This window comes from Bos mutus, chromosome 11 (genome assembly GCF_027580195.1).
Source record: "Bos mutus isolate GX-2022 chromosome 11, NWIPB_WYAK_1.1, whole genome shotgun sequence".
NCBI lineage: Eukaryota > Metazoa > Chordata > Mammalia > Artiodactyla > Bovidae > Bos > Bos mutus.
In genome coordinates this window covers 5,862,836-5,881,197 of record NC_091627.1, presented here as the reverse complement: position 1 = coordinate 5,881,197, position 18,362 = coordinate 5,862,836, and the positions used below count along the sequence as shown (strand labels likewise).

The window sequence follows — 18,362 nt, the reverse complement described above, 5'->3', positions numbered from 1 at the left end:
GTCAATTATAAAAATATAGTAAAATCTTTCTCGAATGAGGTTTTCTAGAAAGTGGATGTAATTACCCTAAAGCAGTTCAGATGTGCCTCTCCACCCCACCCCCGTTGAGAATTGCAGGTCTGGAACTACCAAAGGGAGTAACAAAACAATCAGTGTTTTGCGAAAGACAGTCCCATGTGTAGACCGCACATCAAGTTCTCGAGTTCTGGGCCTGAAATAGGCTTTCACTAAAGATGTGCGGCGTGGAGTTTGTGTTTTGCCACCGAGCTGTGGTTGTAAAACTTAGTCTTTAGAAGTTAAAGATAGGACTCCCTGTGACATTTGAACCTTGGTTGCTCCTCTTACCCCATAACTAGTGTTTCTTTCCCTTAATAAAATAAGTTGATTTCCTTGTCCCTTGGAAAACCTCCAGATTGCTTTCACTCCCTCAGACTGTGTTTTCTGGAATCATTTTCACAGATCACATTTGTTAATTTTAGCTCTTGACTTGGTCCTAGTAAGACTTAGACAGGAACACAGAGCATCACCTGATACAGTAAGAGTCCTCTTTTGGAAATAAAAATACTGTTCACTGAGCACCTTCTCTGCGTGGGGCACTTTTCATACACTATTTCTAATTTTCATCACCCAGGGAGATGGCTACTCTTAAGACCACCCCACAGTTTTACAGACTAGAAAATTGAGTCACTTGGCTATGCCACCACGGTGAATGGAAAATCTGAGAATAAGATCGTGATGTCATAACTCTTTCAGCCTCACTGCACGGCCTCCCGTCTCACACCAGAGTACCTGGACCTTTGTGACACTTGACCAATAAACAGTGTTATCTCACTGAAAATCTATGATACTTAAAGAGATGCATGCATGCCCTTTACCGGGGCAAAAGCAGGTATGGTTGATATGTTCTTCTAAGCCACATTTTCCTGTGGATTGGACCCATCACTTGGGAACCTGGCAGGCTCTCACTGGACAGTGTCTGCAAATCAGAGGATGTAGTCTCTGTTGGCACGTGAAATAGTGGAATAGTAAGCACGTACATACCTCAAGATCTTTGCTCTTTCCTCCTAAAGTTATTAACTGGGCTGGAAACAGGGAAGGGGTCAGTCAGATCTGGGATCATTTGGTCCTGGGGGTCCCAAACCAGGCACCATATCAGATTTCATCTGTCTCCCTTAAACCCCCACCCCCATCCTGCTGCTCCCAGGTAGAGCTTCCACATCCTGCCTCCTGCATCCATATCCTGCTTTCTTCCCTCGAGCAACTTCTGTGGTGGGCCCTTGCCTATCCACGCCCCACCCCCTGCAACTCTATTTAAAAAAAAAAAAAAGGACTGAACTCCAGACTTTAAAAAAGTTCATTCTTTATCCAAAATTTTCAGAGAAAAGTCCTCTTTTGGTAACTTGTTTTCAGTTCAGTTCAGTCGCTCAGTCGTGTCCGACTCTTTTCGACCCCATGAATTGCAACACACCAGGCTTCCCTGTCCATCACCAAGTCCTGGAGTTCACTCAGACTCATGTCCATCGAGTCGATGATGCCATCCAGCCATCTCATCCTCTGTCGTCCCCTTCTCCTCCTGCCCCCAATCCCTCCCAGCATCAGAGTCTTTTCCAATGAGTCAACTCTTCGCATGAAGTGGCCAAAGTATTGGAGTTTCAGCTTCAGCGTCAGTCCTTCCAATGAACACCTAGGACTGATCTCCTTTAGAATGGACTGGTTGGATCTCCTTGCAGTCCAAGGGACTCTCAAGAGTCTTCTCCAACACCACAGTTCAAAAGCATCAATTCTTCAGCGCTCAGCTTTCTTCACAGTTCAACTCTCACATCCATACATGACCACTGGAAAAACCATAGCCTTGACTAGAGGGACCTTTGTTGACAAAGTAACTTGTTTTAGAGTTATACAATTTCTTAAATGCAGAAATTGCTTTCAGATGAATAAATTTTAGAAATATCCATCCTTATTTGTCCTATTTCCAAGGAAAACAAGGGGGAACTCTTTCTTCTTCCAAAACAATGGTTGTCAGACTTACGTATGCATGCAGATCATCTTCAGATCATGTTAAGATACCACCATCCATATATTCTGATTGTGTAGGTCTAGACTGGAGCAAGAGTCTGCATTTTATTTTTTTATTTTTTATTTTTTTAGTTCTACCAGTTTATTGCTACCAACCCGTGACCCTCCACCCTCATGCACACATGCTCAGTCATGTAACCCCATGGACTGCAGCCTGCCAGGCTCCTCTGTCCATGGACTTTTCCAGGCAAGAATACTGGAGTGGGTTGCCATTTCCTTCTCCAGAGAGTCTGCATTTTAAACAAGCACCCCAGGCAATTAAAAATAGGTTGTCCATGGACCGTGCTTTTAGAAACACAGCACAGATAACATATTTTAATGTAAGTAAGGACTTTTATTCTTTCTCACTATTCTGATATATTTTAAAATATTCTTAAATAGTTCTAATTCCATCAGCTGTTTCAAGACATTTTTCAATAGTTACTGATTTTTATTTCATCCTCTGGCTTTGCTACAATTATCCACCTTTTACTTAAATTACAAATTATGTCCATTTTGGAAAGTTCAAGGGCTTTAGACCTTACTACTTCCTAGCTATGTGAACCTAGACAGACTGTTAACCCATCCCTGTACCTGCTTACCCCTCAGTTTCCTTACCTGTGAAATGGAGTTAAACTACAGGAAATCCATAGGATTGTTGGAAGGTTTGCGCCTGGCACATATTAAAAGGTTATTCCTTTCCCAAACTGAGTACAACATAGCAAACAAGTTACTTCACAACCTTTTAGATTTGTTTTCCTTAAAAAAAAAAAAAAGTTAATGGCCTTTAGGTTTAAGATTACTTGGAAGGAATCCTTCTCAGGCTTCTGTTTGTTCTAGTAAGAAGACTGGAGCTCTCCTATCTGCTTGTAGCAGAATGTTTTTTGTACTTGTGAGTGAGTTTCAAAGGCATCAAAAGCTAGATCTGGAAAGAATAGTCCTAGTTTAATTTGGTAGTGGGGAGCTCTGCGATATTTTCAGTGTTCATTGCTGCTAATTCAGAGTGTTTTCCCAGACCTGATGATGTATGGTTTTGTAACTATTTTAAAAGATCTGGACACAGTTTATAAGCATTACTCATTTTAAGATGTTTTAAAGGGATAAGATCATTTTAGACTCAAGAGCAGAATATTAGTAATAGTCATTAACTTTTAAAAATCAACTTACGTCTTAATATAAAGTTTAACACATGCAGGCAAATATCTGGGCCTGTATTAATTGATAGAATTCAAGGATATGGTTAAAATTGCAAAAATGCCCACTGTTCTTGTCATTAAGGTGCCTATTTGAATATAGCCATCACATTACATCTGAAATGCTATATGACAGACTTTATTATAGTCTGATCCAAAGTCCTTGAACTTTCTAAAAGGTACCAACACAGTAGTTTTCAGCTTATTTGTATTGGTGGCACCCTTTGGGATTTTATTTTTGGCATTATACTTGGAGGTTGAAAGGTTCAAGGAACAGTTGGCCGTCATTACACATGGGCTGTTTGACAGAATGATAGTGTCTCCCAGCATCCATCAATAGATGGCATCCACAGTCACGTGTCACCTCGTAGCCCTGTAGCCCTGTCTCCAGGCAGTGGGAAGTGCTGTGTCTTCTTAGCTGCTCATGAGGTCTGACCTGGTACCACAACACAAACCACAGGTCACTTGGTTGCAGTAAAAACACATTTTGTATGTGAATCAGAATTTGACAGGACATCTCTGAAAAATGAATGATACCGAGGCTGAGAAACACTGATACACACTAGTCGTATCTAGTCCAGCCTTGAATGGTCAGGTTTTGGCAGTGTGAGTGAAGGTCTTGTTACTTTGCCACTCCTAGTATAGTGAAGATACCGAGGCTTCGTCATTACAGGATAGGCTGGACCACAGATGAGTCCAGCTTTGCCTGTGGAACTGATGACTGTAGCCAGGGTCTCTTGTTTCGGAAGGTTTCTTCTGAAACATATGGTAACCTTAGTTATTAGCCAAAGATAAAGATATATGTAGCTTTAATTTACTTGGGATTTATTTTTGGTGAGAAGGGACTGCATAATCCACTGGTTAGGAGCCTGATCCTTGGAGCCAGGCAGACCCCGGGGTAGTCCAGCTCAGACTTTGGGCAAGGTGCTTGACTCCTCTTGAATTTCAGATTTTCACCTGAAGAATCAGGATGATAATTCTGTTTTCCGTACAGAATAGTTGTGCACAGGTAACGATTGGAGGGTGTTTCTCACAGGAGTCTGATTCGTAGTAGAATCTCAGTACCCCTCAGCTCTTAGTATTCCTGGACGCTATCTTGATTTTTCTCCCTATTGCAATTTAGTTATCTAACACTGTTTAAACAACTTCTCCTTCCTATACTTGCTAAAACGTTTCTGATTTTGTTAAATTATTTGGTATGTCTGGATTCGTATTCCACTGATGTAGATTTCCAGTTTGGTGCCAAGTCACACATTATTGTTATTTTTTATGTTGTTATATGTGATGATATTGTCTATTGGAGCCAAGCACAGCAGTGAGTGAAAGTTGCTCAGTCATGTCTGACTCTTTGCGACCCATGGACTGTACATGGATTCTCCAGGACAGAATACTGGAGTAGGTAGCCTTATCCCTTCTCCAGGGGTGAAATGGGTTTTAAGTAATGTGTTTCCCCTTCCCCCCGTGGCACACACCAAACAAGAGAAGGGTTTTCTCTCAAAGAAAAATGAGGCTTCTTAAAGAAAGGGCGTAGGCCATGCCCCTGATGAGTTCTCATGGAGGAGACTAAACTCCTTTGTTAATAATCAGACATTGTGTTTGACCTCACACGTCTCCTTTGTCTCCTAGTCTGGATGTATGACTTGACAAATGTGTTGCAAACTTGTGTAGTTGTACTGTGGGTTGCAGCTCTCTGATTATTCACTCCTCAGACACCCACTGAGTTGGCCTTAATCACAGTAAGCTCACCGAATAGAAATGAGACCAGTATTGATAACTGCAGAGGAATCTGCCTTATTCACCAACAGTCAGGGGACACGGGGTTGGCCAGGGCACCGCGCCCGGTGCAACTCGCTTGGCCTGCAGCGGTGCAGTTGGGGGTGGGGTGGGGTTGGTGGGGGGGGATCTCCTCCCAGAGATGCAGGAGGTTCCTCAAAGTGATGCTGAGCAGGCCCGCCCTCCCCCGACTTGCCTGCCATAATTGCTGCTGTCTTTCCTTGGGGCGTCAGGACAGTACTTCGCAACTCTGAGAACCAAGACATGCCGCGCTTAAAATCTCCATCCCCCCGCTTTGCTTAACGTCGAAACCCGCGAGGCGTCGGTTTTGGACGGCGGCCCGGGCCGGTCGGAACACGGGGCAGCCCTTGGGTGCGGGCGCGGCGCGCAGAGGGTTAAGGCGGCGGGGGCGGGCCTCGCGGGGCCGGGCTCGGGGGCCCTTTGTTAACAAGCGCGTCCGGAGCCGAGACCGGGAGAGGCCGCGGGCGTGGGACGGCGGGGCAGGCGGCGGGGCAGGCGGCATGGTGGGGCCGCGGGGTCCCGGGGCGGCGCGCGGGGCGAGCCGGGCCTGAGCCCGCCGCGGAGGGCAGCCCGGGGCGCGGGCTCCCCGACGCCTCCGGCGCGCCAAGATGTTGGAGATCTGCCTGAAGTTGGTGGGCTGCAAATCCAAGAAGGGGCTCTCGTCCTCCTCCAGCTGCTACCTAGAAGGTGAGCTCGGGGGAGCGGGCCGAGGGCGGCCGCGTGTCCGCCGCCCGGCTGGCCGGCCGGCCTGCCTGCTTTCCTAGGCCTCGCCCGGCCGCGCGCGCGCGCTCCCTCCGCGCCCGCCCTCTCCCCCTCTCCCCTCTGCCTTCCTCCCTCGCCCTCTCCCGCTCTCCGCTTCCTTCGCCCGCCCCTGGGCGCCGCCGCCAGCCCGGAGGGTGCGGGGCGTCGGGCCCCCCCCAGCCCACCCCACCCCCGCGCGCACTAACCCCAGGGGTGTGGGGGGAGCCCACACCGGGAGGGCCAAGTCACGGGGCCCCCAGGCCTCCAGGGTCTCCCCGAGAAAGTTTGAGAAAGCGAAGCGTACAGGCCCGAAGGGCCTCGTGAGCCCACGTCGTGGAATTTCCACCGCTAATTGGGAATTACGCGTCCAAAAGGTCGACGCGTGTTTGCGAAACAGACGATTTTCATTAAAGTCTCGTGGACAAAAGGGAGCACGGCTCTACCATTTATGGATACAGAATTTGAAGTGATCTTTCTACACCATTCCCCCCCCACCCCCCAACACACACACACACACTCTCCATCTTATCTACGGACCACGTAGAGGTCGTAAGAATTCTTAAGACTTCTGCGGGGAGAAAAGAGAAGTTCCACCGCATTTTAGGAAGATTTTGAATGAGTCCAGGGCACTTGGAGGAGGGTCAGCTCGTGTTAAGTTCCTTCCGTAAAGCCTCAGAGCCCCAGAGCCCGGGCGGTTCACATTTGCCCTCTTCCCATTCTACTCCCCTTTTCTTCTCTAATCCGCCCCCCACCCCTTTTTTCCCCTTTCCTGTGTGTCTTTGTTTTCTGTCCTAGTAAGGTGACAACTGGGAAAAAAAAAAAAAAAACCCAAGAAACCAATTGACTATGATGAGTGGCCTTCATTTTGTAGCTTCAGGATGAAGCGGAAATTTATCTGACTTGGGGACTCGTGGCCCCAGACTATTGCCTTTCAGCAGAAAAGTTAATTGTACTTTAGGGATGTAAATCTGCTTACATTTGTCTGTCCTTTTTATTTAGGACTTAAAACAGGAGTAGAAATGTAAAGCTGTTTTTAGAACAAGTGCCATCAGAGTTGTAACGTTTTTCTCTTTAAAATGAAGGAGAAATGAACACGAGGCCTTGTTCATTGTCTCACCTATTCTTCTTTTCTCTCCAACTTTTTGACCTGAGGGTCTGCATGAAGTCACGTGCGCAGCTCAAACCATAAACACCAGTGGTACAGATGAAATCAGCTGGCCCTTCTTGCCATGAGACGTGTATATTGGCCGCCTGGGAGAAGGCTCATCCAGATGGAGTGGGCTCACAAGATCTAGCGTTTAGAGGGAGAAGATGGTTTATTTGTCCCTAGAAGTTGGCATGTGAGCCGCCAAAATCATCTTCAGTTAATATGCTGCTTATTTTCCAAGTTGCTCAGAGTTCTGAGCACATGCTCATTTACATCTGTAACGAGTTAGTGTTAGGCATCACCATCCATTTTGCAGATGATGCTTCAGGCAGGGTAGATGAATGGACTTTTGTAGCTGCAGAGATGGAGGAAGGTTTAGGTCACAGCACTGTTGTGACATTGTTTTGTATTCCCTGAGGGTAAACAGTAGATTTAGTTCTTACCTGGATGGCTTAATTATGGTTTTGTTTTTTTTGGAGGTGAGGTTTTACAAAATCTAATGTGTCTTGAAATGATGTTGACTCTCAAGTTTAAAAAAAAAATTCTGATTACAGCAGACCACCTGGCATTAAGTCTCCATCTAGGAAGGTATCACTCTAGGAATTCTTTTCTGTTACTGAGTTTTCCTTCTTTCATTGTTACGTTTAATTGGAGAAAGTAAATGAAATCATTGTTGTGTAGTTGAGGGAATTTAACAGACCTAAGTGATCGTTTCTTAAAGACTGGATGTGCTATTAGCTGCTTGGGAGAAATATTTCTAACATCTGGATAAGTAGTCCAGCCTTTTTGTTTTTAACCGACATCCTAAATCAGTCAGTCAGTGTTTATTGACACAAACTGGGGGCCCAGGTGTCCCAAGTGCCCTAGAAAATCGAGTATGATCAAGTTTTCCATTGAGAGTAAGTTCAGCCATATATGCAACTTGATCGTGCATCTATTGCTATTTAGGCCTAGCTGCCAAAGCAACAATTATTAAATGTTTACTGTATTCCAAGCACTGTTTGAGCATACTATATGATTTTATTTGCTTATTTCTCTTGATAGCCCTTTGGTTGCTTCCATTTTATAGATGAAGAAAACTTGACGCATCTGAAAGTTAGAAAACTCGTCCAAGGTCACAGAGCCTGCAAGCGGTGGTGCTAGGACTTGAACCCTTGCTGTCTGGCCTCAAAAAGCCCAGTTTTAGCCACTATATGCTTTACCAGCTATGACTGTTCATCTCCTTTGGAACTCTCTGTGGATATTAAAATAGTATCTTCAGAAACACTCTAAAGCCTGAAACAGGGATTTTTTTTCTTTCTAATACTGATTAAAAATGACTACTTTTAGCAGTGAAATTTTAAATGTTTAAATGTTTATTAGAATAGCTGTACATCATTAAAAAATTCTTAAAGGTTAGTGAGAAGAAATTCTGTTCTTCATCCAGAAACCTCACTTGAGTTTCTTGTGTATCCTTTTAGAAACATTTTATGCACACATAGGCATTTATAGCATTTAACTTCCATGTTCCAGCTTTGCAAAAATGTATGTTTATAGGTGTATCTGTCCTTTATGGCCACACTGAACTTTACAATCTTAGGTCTACTTCAAGCACTGAATTTTCTGATTAATTTCTTCTCTCTCCTAGAGGTGTGAAAGAAAACATGAACATTCGCCAATTGAATTCTTTTTTTTCCCCCCACAGTTTACTTTGATTTGTTCGTGTGTTTGTGTTTTTGCGTACACTGTGCATGAATCTTACATGCGGACGCGTGAGTTCTGTGAAGTGAACTCTTTGTGAACTGTCCGCATTTATTTTAAGGGCCCACTTTGAAACGCTTCTATTCAGCAGTTAACTTTCTGGTGGAGGCTTTGTGTGGTGCCAGCCACACAGATACACTTTTAGAACTTCTGCCTCACAGAAGCTCATGCTCTCTTTCTAAATACTCTCTTCTGAGGTCATCAAATACTTCCCTTGTTTAGTAACAAAGAAAAATCTGAAGCTCTTTCTGTAACCAAATAGAAAGCCAGTCCTTTTCATTTGAGGGTTACATTGAAATTGTCGAGCATCAATGAGGTGACAGTTCTTTGGCACCAAGCACTTCATAGACATCCTCACTTCATTCTCATACTGATGCTATGAGGTTTCTAGAGAGGAGGAAGAAGAAGGGCCCCAGTTCAGTTGGGTAGGAAAAATATTTGAATTTGGAGTCAGGTGAACCCAGTTTTCTTCATGTCTCAACTTTTCTGCCTTCTTACCTCTTAAGACCAAGAGAACAAACATTCTCTGGCCAGCCCACCTTCGAGGATTGTTTCTGAGGATCCAGGAGATGAGTCACAGGAAAGCTTCGAGACCAATGAAGTGCTAAGTGTATGTATTTAAACTGATGTGAGGCTCCTTTGGGATGTCCTTAAATTCTGGCAGTATTACGGCTAGAATGTTGCCGAGGTCCTGTTCTCCTGGGAAGCACACAACTCCCAAGCCAGCCACCTGGCCCGGATGTCAGCCATCCTGCCAGTGAAGTGACTGGCATGTTGCTCCCTGAGCCTCGGTGTTCTCATTTCTAATAAGGCTCATCGTAGTCCCTGCCTTCTTGAGTTGGGAGATTCACATCAGACATTTCATTTAAACTGTTTAGCACGGAGCAAGATGTTAGCAAATGTTAGCTGTTGTTAATTTAAATATTTCACGGTCTAAAATGTTGGCATTGCCAATTGCTGTAATGGCTGAAGTGTGATGATAGAATTTGAACTAAACCCACTCATAGTTTTTCTTGTTAAGAAAACAATTTGTTTCCAAGTTTGCTTTGATGCCTATAATTAATGCTTCCTGTCCTTGGTTCTAAGGAAGAGTATCTTCTCTTCCTCTGACCCTTTCTTATTCCCATGGTGAATGTTTTAATTGTGAAAGAAAAATCCTGTTGGCAGGAATAGATGCCATAGTTGGCATCTTATTTCTCATCTCTAGAGATGCATTTCCACAGCTCCAAACATGTGAAAACTTAAAATTTCGTACTACTTATTACCTTATTGTAAAATCAGGCTGCAATTTTATCAGAGTAATCACTGATCTGAAATAGAAACATGAAAAATTATTGATGGATAGGTTTTAAAAATGCATAACATTGTACAGCATGGTGACTATAGTTAATAATGCTATATTGTATATTTGAAAATGACTTAGAGAGTAGATCTACGTTCTCCTCACAAGCAAAGTCATCTGTAACTGTGTATAGTGATGGATGTTAACTAGACTCCCTGTGGTAATCATTTCATAAAATGTGCATATATCATCTCAGTATGTTGTACACCTTAAATTTAGACAATGAGGTATGTCAATTCCATCTCAATAAAACTGGAAAAAATAAAACCAGAAGTATATGTAACCAAGAACCAAAGATCAGATGAGACATTGAAAGAATTTAACTTTTCCTCTGTAATGGTGATCTGGCATTGAGAGTGCAGAATCCTAACCACTGGACCACCAGGGGATTTTCGTGTTTTTTACTTTTTTTTTAGTGGAAAAATTTTAAACCTGTAACAAAAGCAGACAGCATAGTGAAGCCCCTTGTACTCCTTGTCCATCTTTAATAGTTAGCACTATGGTGAGTCTTGTTTCTTGCCTAGTGAAGTTCCAAAGCCGTTCGGAAAAATAGCTTGCTAGTTGCTGACTTTTGAGAGACTTAACTTTGTCCTCAGATACTGACAGTTGTTATTCTCTGAAATTGGCTTTCGAATGCTTCTGTCTTAATCCACACCTTCGATGCTTTGTTATACTGTCGGTGTTAGGTGGTGGAGATAGAGCAGACAGACAGAAGGAGGAGGAGGTACAGACTGGGAGACAAAGACAAGACAAGTTGAGACAGGAGAGGTGTAGAGAAAGATGAGAGAGGAGGGGGTTAGGGGCTAGGACGGGCAGAGGGAGGGTGGGGGGAGGGGGACAAGAGATACCGGAGTGGAGAAGGAAAAGAAAGCCAGACCTTGAGAGAGCAATGCTGAGACTGAGTGAGACTGTCAGACAGGGAGCTGACGGAGGGGTTCCTGGAGAGAGAGCATGTGAGACGCTTCACATCTGCTTCCATTTCCTGCCCTCTCAAGTACCCTCATAATAGAGGCTACTTAATGGGTTGTGGGATTTCATGCAGATAAAGTGCTTGACACAGTGCTGGCAGTCAGCAGGGATCAATAAGTGCTAGCTGTTGTTCCCTTACATTCAGCTGCATAAATTTCAGCCTTATTACTCTTAAATTCTACCTAATCCCTATCAGTCTTATCAGTCCTCAAATTTAGCCAACAGTGCTATACATTGAATACCTTAATTTAACTTAAAGATGGGCCATGAATAAATAGAGTTGACCATTGTGTTTTGGAGACAAAATACCTTTATTGGGGTTACATTCAGTTACTCCAATTTTTGTTGTTTGCTGTTCAATCCCTAAGTTGAGTCCCACTCTGCAACCCCATGGACTGCAGCACGCCAGGCTTCCCTGTTCTTCACTTCACCGGAGTTAGCTCAGATTCATGTCCATTGAGTCAGTGATGCCATCCAGCCACTTCATCCTCTGTCACCTTCTTCTCCTTTTGCCTTCAATCTTTCTGAGCATCAGGTCTTTTCCATTGAGTCAGCTCTTTGCATCAGGTGGCCAAACTATTGGAGCTTCAGTATCAGTCCTTCCAGTGAATATTCACGGTTGATTTCCTTTAGGATTGACTCCAATTAAAGTTATTCCAATAGTAATGGCCGATGAGACGTTCTAGGGAAATTGCCTTCCATTGGGCAGCCTCTTCACTTCAGTCACTTGGGTCTAAGTGACCCAGGAGCCTTGATGATGCTATAACAGAAAACAGGAAATGCGAAATGAGGGTTTACATACCCTCCCAAGCCTGGCAGGCAGAGGGGGAGGCTTTCAGTCTGTTGCAAATGGCCTGTGACAGAATAAAAAGGCTTTTAAGGTTAGTTGGCTCACTGTGGCCACTTTGACTCTGGGCCAGTCTGGGGACTCGGGGAACCTTTCTTCCCTCTCAAACAAGAAGTCTGTGGAGGCATCTCGGCCTGTTATGAGACAGTAATGAATCCTGTTTCTTTTGAAAGCACAGAGAAAGGTACTTTCATGCTACACCTTGTTTTAGGTTCTTGGCTGTGGTGTAGATTCCATTTAAAAAGTTACTGTATTTCCTAAATCTTGCTAAGGTTTCCTGGTTGGGTTGCATTTGCTTCTCATCTTTCCCGTCTGTCACTTCTGCTGTTCTTACTTAAGGTTGACAGGTCATTAAGGTGCACTCTTCAGTCATGACCTAATTTTTTTACCTTGCTGCCAAAGACAAACAAATGCAGGATGTTCTTACAACTGAGTTCCTTCTAAGAAACCCTGAGCAGGGCTGAGTCATATTAGGCAGGTGAGACTGAAGACTCTGTGAGAAGAACGCTCCATCTCTGCCCCAGAGGAATTTACATTATTGTGGTAACAATAATAAGAGAAGGGATGATTACCCTTTGTTGCGGTGCCCTGGTGCCAGGCTCCATGCCCGCATCCGTGCGGAGAACATCTCCACCCGCAAGTATGCGTTGACCCCGCCTGACGGCCCGACTCGGTTTTGAAGCCATTGCAGTTGAGAAACTGAGGCTCAGAAATTAGTATCTTAAAGACATGGTGGGCTGAGATTTGAACAAGCCGTGTGCACCCTGGAGCCCAGGCTTAGTGTCCCACGAGGGACATGGGGGCAGATTCCTCACGGCGCTCTTAACGGACATCAGGTCCTTCCCGAGTGTGAGGCGAACCGGAAGTAATCAACCAGAGGTGGGTGGGGAGGCAGAAGGACCAGTCATAGGTTTGCTGGAGATGGTGCCGCCGGGAGGATGAGAAGGGACTAGGCATTCCAGGGGGCATGACTGGCCCTGGCCAAGGTGCTCACCGCTGAGACAGCAAGGGGGAACCGACGGGGGCATATGGGAGGAGGCTGAATAAAGAGCAAGCGTCCTGGGGGAAGATGGTCCTTCTGGAGCTCAGACTTCTCCCTCAGAGTGGCAGCAGCAACAGCCCCCGCCGGTGTCTGGGGGAACAGTGTCTCCTACATTGTCAGCCAACTGCCAGCTTCCCCGTGAGGCACAGGATAGCCCTGTTCCTCACATCGCCTCAGCTGACCGCGCCAGTAAACGTGACCGAGGCCCACAGGGAGAGCCGCCTCCCAAGCTTTCTCTTCGGCTTCTCGGCCGGCAGCCATCTTGGTGGATTTTAACAGAAGAGCGACTTGGGTCAGATCTGCATTTTTTCAGGAAGACCGCTCTGGTGGCAGTGCGGAGGTGGAACGAGGGGTCAGATCAAAGTTGGGAACCAGTCTAGGGTGTGGAAAATACAGGTTTGCTGAGAGATTTGGGAGGAAAAGTGGCCAGGCTGTGGGTTTGCGCTTACCGGGTTGAGAGGGAGAGGGGTGTGAATGTTGGGCTCAGAATGGTGTGAAGGTAGTAGTCTTCTTTTGTCGGTCCTTGTACTCCGTTTTTAGTCGTCGTAGACTTCATTGACAGTAGAGTCTTAAAAAGTGACACGAAATTCCTTTGGTTTTGCTTTCTGGTTGAGCGAAGGGGGACAGGGGACTGTATCTTCAGAAGAGTTAGTATCTGAACTGCCTATCGGGACAGAGGTTAGGATGGAGAATTCTGTTTTCTAAAATTGACTGCCTAGGAGTATCACAATATAAAAAGGTTCTCAGCAATAGTTACACCTTGGGCCAATTTAAATAACTTGTTAAAAAACTTTTTTTAATTTTTAAAGGGGATTTCTCTGGAAGCCCATCCAATTTATTGCCTATAACACCCCTAGATGGGAAGTAATGGAAAGAAAATTATTAGTTCTTTTTACTTAAGACAAAAGAAACTTGCATAATCTGGACTTCACACGAACTCACAGCGGCCCCCTTTCTAGGCCTGTGTCTGTCGGGTTGCTGGGGTTCTGCTGAGCTACGTCGGTGGTGTAGACGTGGACCTGCAAGGCCCTTGGGGTCTGGGGTGACATTCAGAGGCTCCATGTCCTTGGATGGAAAAATATTTAAGACTTTATTTCACTAAGTGCTAACTGAAAATTAGTATTTTATCTTTTTTTTATAAATGTATATAACCACAGTAATATTAGCAGTGCTTGTGACTTTGCCAGCAGTAGAACTCAGATACTTTCATATTACATAACAATTGTGATTATTACCTAAACTCATCACTACTTTGAAATGACAGCTACTACTTGAGCTTGCAATTTAATGTGTTAATAAAGGAGCGTATATTTAATGCATAGTAGAGAAACACCGTATTACAGATTTCTTTCAAAAGATACTTTGAGGACTGTTTCAGTACAGTTGTTCTCTGCGGTGCTCCATATGTATTTGATGTGTTTGCAGACTTTGTTCTGAGGAGTAAAGTCAGAATAGTCTGCATCACCACAGGGCCCACAGCACAGCAGAGATGAAGCCCCCTCCCTGAGTAGGCTTGATGTGTCAGGCTGCCCTTGGGTCCCTGTGTTAATCAGGCTTCTCTTGCTGGGCACGGTCTCGTTCAGAGTCTACTTCTTCCTAACCCTGTCTCCCCCCTTCACAACTCCTGGGAGTCCATGTCTGTGTCCTTAAAAATTAATGCACAGGACAGCGCTTGTCTTCTGTTAGACTTTTTGCTTTGAGGGTGTGTACATTTTCTGAATGGGTGTTTCTCCTTCAAGAAGTAGAGGCTGTGTTCCTTGCATCCTCACCTCGTTGCCCTACCCTTGCTCCCCAGCAGCTGACACAGTGTTTTGGGGGCGCTGGGAACATTGTGTTCAGAGCGTGAAGTTAATGCCAAGGCTGTATTCAGCCTAACTTGTTTTTTTAGGTTTAACTGCTCTGGGTGAGGGTGTAAATTACAAAATAAAGGACCATGTAGAATGTAGATAAAATGACTTTCATCGAGTTCAGATTGTGGGAAATCATCCTTTTCCTCTAAGCTCATATTATAAAAAGTTGTATCAGACTGTTATAAACTGACTTGAGAATAGTCTGAGCATGATCTCATCGGTTGGAACTGAATGTGAAATAAAACACGAAGCCGTCCCTCTTTTTTGAAGGATCTGTTTTATAGATTTTTAAATTACAGAGATTCCTTGAACTGGAGGATCATAATGAAGGGCCCACAAAGGAAATAAGACTAAAGCGACCAGGGTTTAAATAATGGAATGTGAGCAAAAGTAAAGGGGGTGTTTATCACGTGCGACATGCCCCGTCCTCCTCCCTCCCCCGTCCCCCCCGGCCCCCCCCCCCCCCATCCATGAGGTGAACAGAAATGACTGCCACATAGCCCGGCTATCTGACTCTAGCAGGAACCGTGAGCTTGCACGATCACCAAGAAGAAGGTGGGAAGCTTCCCTGGGATGTTTTTCCTGGAGGTGAAGCCTCCCTTTCCCTCCCCTTCCACCCCCTCCTCACTCGTATCCCCTCCCCTCTGCCCCTCCCCCCCCCCCCAGCTCCTATCCCCTCCCGCTTTGGGACTAAAGTAGCCTGTTCCCCTCCTCCTTGGCAGTGGCAGCTTTAGCAGCAGCCCCTGAGAGTCTAGACCAGACATGCCATATGGGAGAATCTTTTGTAAACATTTTTGATCAGTGACTCACAACTTTTAAGAAAGGATTATTTTTGTATAAAATGATCTTTAAATTATACTTTAAAGACCCAAGCTCTTTTCTTCGAACGCCATCCAAATAAGTTAATCACTCACAGATCCAGTGAACTCTGTGGCATCGTTCTTACAGACTTTTCAGTTTGTTGTCACAGTTGGAGCCGTAACTTTGGAGCACATTTAGATAGCACCATTCTTGGTATTCAGCTGGCTAATTAATGACTTTTCCTGAGTTTTGTGGGTGAGTGGAAACCTTTTCATGAAGGATATGGTAATAACAAAAGGATTTCCAATGAGGTAAGAGGCGTTCTTGAAGATAAAAATCTTAAATATTTTAAAGCTATGACTCAGAATGCCGCAAAAAATGTTAAACTAACATTTTTAAGAAGAATAAATGCAAGGATTTCTTTATCCATTGGCAGAACAGAAGACAGGAGCTATTTTGGTCATCGTTTTTTTAATGAGTCCTTTGAGCTCCTTTGAGGGTCCATCCGGGGACTGGCAGGAAGTTCATGTATTAGGCAAGAAAGATTTAAGTACATTCTGCAACTTGGGCCTTGTAAGCTGTGATCATTTTTAAGGTTGACGAGCATCGTTCACTATGAAATGAAGCAAGGAACTTGGCATTTATACATCGTGAGTCAATTTTGACATCAGCCTGGATTGGGAATTGACTGGAAGGTTTTGGTGTTGGACTGTGGCTGCACTTCAGCGTCTCTATCCAGAGGCATGCATGAGCAATACTTCCCTTTGGGCTTTGGCCATTAATTTGTGGAATGGAGCAAGAACTGGAGAGGAAAATCGCGAGGCTGCCTTGGATTTCCTGACGTCCTGTTGAATCAAAAAGCAGTGGGAGGCCCTTTCCTTCCTGACAGGCCTCATCCCCTCACATGAAGTTCTCAGCATCTGTCTCCATGTGAGGGACAGTCCCCCTTTAATAATCCACACTTTAAATCGATAGTCACCCCCGGGCCGGTGTCTGTGTTCTGCCCATTCCAGGTGTTTTCCAGGCCACTTCCCCCGATTATGTAACTTTGATCAAATCCAGATGCTGCAGAATGTTTGATAGAAGAGGTCAGATGGTCTTTGAGAAGAAAAGCATTTCTGTATTCATGACTCTGGTTTAATTTCCTGTGTAGCCCTGGTCTGCCAGAGTCGTGTGCTCACGCCCACGAGGTTGGGATCCTGCAGGGAAACGCACATGGACTTTTTCAGGACAGAGAGAGAAGAGTCCATCCTCCTCCTGTGTACTTTTTCATGTTAGATGATCAATTATATAAGATGTTATATATATATATAAGATTATATATAGATGTTTCATGTTAGATGATCAATTATATAAGCGTCAGCGGGCTTCTTTATGACCATTTTTCTATTCTTGTAATTGTTCTCTGGTTATGGAAACAATTCGCATTCATGATGAGAAGTATGCCAGGATATAGAAAAGAAAAAAGAAAATTTAAAATGTTTGTAATCCCACCACCCTGTGTTAAACTACTGTTAATGGTACTGTTGACAACTACCATGCATTAACTACTGTTCACATTTTGGTGTAGTTCCTTCTGGACTTTTTTCAATTTTTATAAAATTATGATTGTTATAGTATGTTTCCAAGTTATTAGATATGTTTTTCCAAAAATATTTTGAATGACATTATGACTATATTCTATTTTATGGATGGACCACAAACTAACCTATCTTGAATGGATAAATATTTTGTGCTTTTCCTTTTTGGTGCTGTTATTTTAAAAATCAGTGCATACAAATCATTGGAGAAGGAAATGGCAACCCAGTCCAGTATTTTTGCCTGGAAAATTCCATGGACAGAGGTGCCTTACGGGCTACAGTCAGTGGGGTCTCAAAGAGTCAACACAGCTGAGTGACTGAGCATATCCATATCATTGTTTGGGTCTCCTGGGACAAATTCCTCGAGGTATATCTAAGGTGATGGAATTCTTCAAAGACTCAGTTCAGTTCATGTTTCCAGTTTTTCTCCTAAAATGTTCCAGCAGTGTCTACATCACCTACTAGCATTGTATGAGAAGGCCCATTTCATCCAGAAATGTCCCTGCCCAACATGACAGAGAATTGGCCTTTCTTTGGTTACAAGAAAGGTTAACATGCTTTTCTTGTTTAGTAGTAATTTAAATTTTCTGTGCATTGCTTATTCATAGTTTTGGTCTGTTTTTCCATAGTGGGAGTGTGTATGTTAGTCGCTCAGTCATTTCCAACTCTTTGTAACCCCATGGACTGCGGCTCACCAGGCTCCTCTGTCCATGGAATTCTCCAGGCAAGAATACTGGAATGGGTTGCCGTTTTCCTTCTCCATTTTTCCATGGAGGAGGGTTTATCTTTTCCCTTTTGATTTGCAAGAGTTCTTTTATGTTAAGGATCCTTTGCCTAATAAGTCTGCTTAATATAACGACCATAGACGCTCTTTTGACTTACTTTCACTTAACTGACTCACTGCAGCGTGGAGCAGCCTGGCTCCCTTCATAACACACGCCTCTCTGGTGCCCACAGAGTCAAGCAGCCGCTCCTGTGTCACATTCTGCTCCCACCCCCTGAGTCACAAGCACACCCAGAGCCACTTGTATTTCTTCCCACGTCCCTTTTTTTCAGATATACTTGTTTTATTACTCGGTTCATATGAAACCAGTGAAATCCAAATGTGAAGAGATTTGTCTATGAAAATTTAGGTCAGTGTTTTAGAGAGACTATAAATGCAGGTGTCTTTTAAAAAAATTGTTTCAGGACTAGGTGTGAGTGACACAACTGTGAACAGTTGGAAGGGATTGTACTGGGATTTTATAGCGAGTAGCCCACC

General features: G+C 44.2%; 1 protein-coding gene across 2 annotated transcripts in view; it reads left to right on the top strand.

Annotated features, from left to right (window-relative positions):
- ABL1 (ABL proto-oncogene 1, non-receptor tyrosine kinase) overlaps window positions 1–18,362 on the top strand; it is a 142,024-nt gene that overhangs the window by 88,202 nt on the left and 35,460 nt on the right. Inside the window, exon 1 of one of the 2 annotated variants that reach the window (XM_070378834.1) lies at window positions 5,248–5,729. The exons of the other annotated variant lie outside the window; for it this stretch is intronic. Within the exon in view, the coding sequence (XP_070234935.1) occupies window positions 5,651–5,729 (79 nt within the window). The 5' untranslated portion in view covers window positions 5,248–5,650. Of the gene's footprint in view, window positions 1–5,247; window positions 5,730–18,362 lie in introns of those variants that run through there. 2 annotated transcript variants of the gene reach the window in all.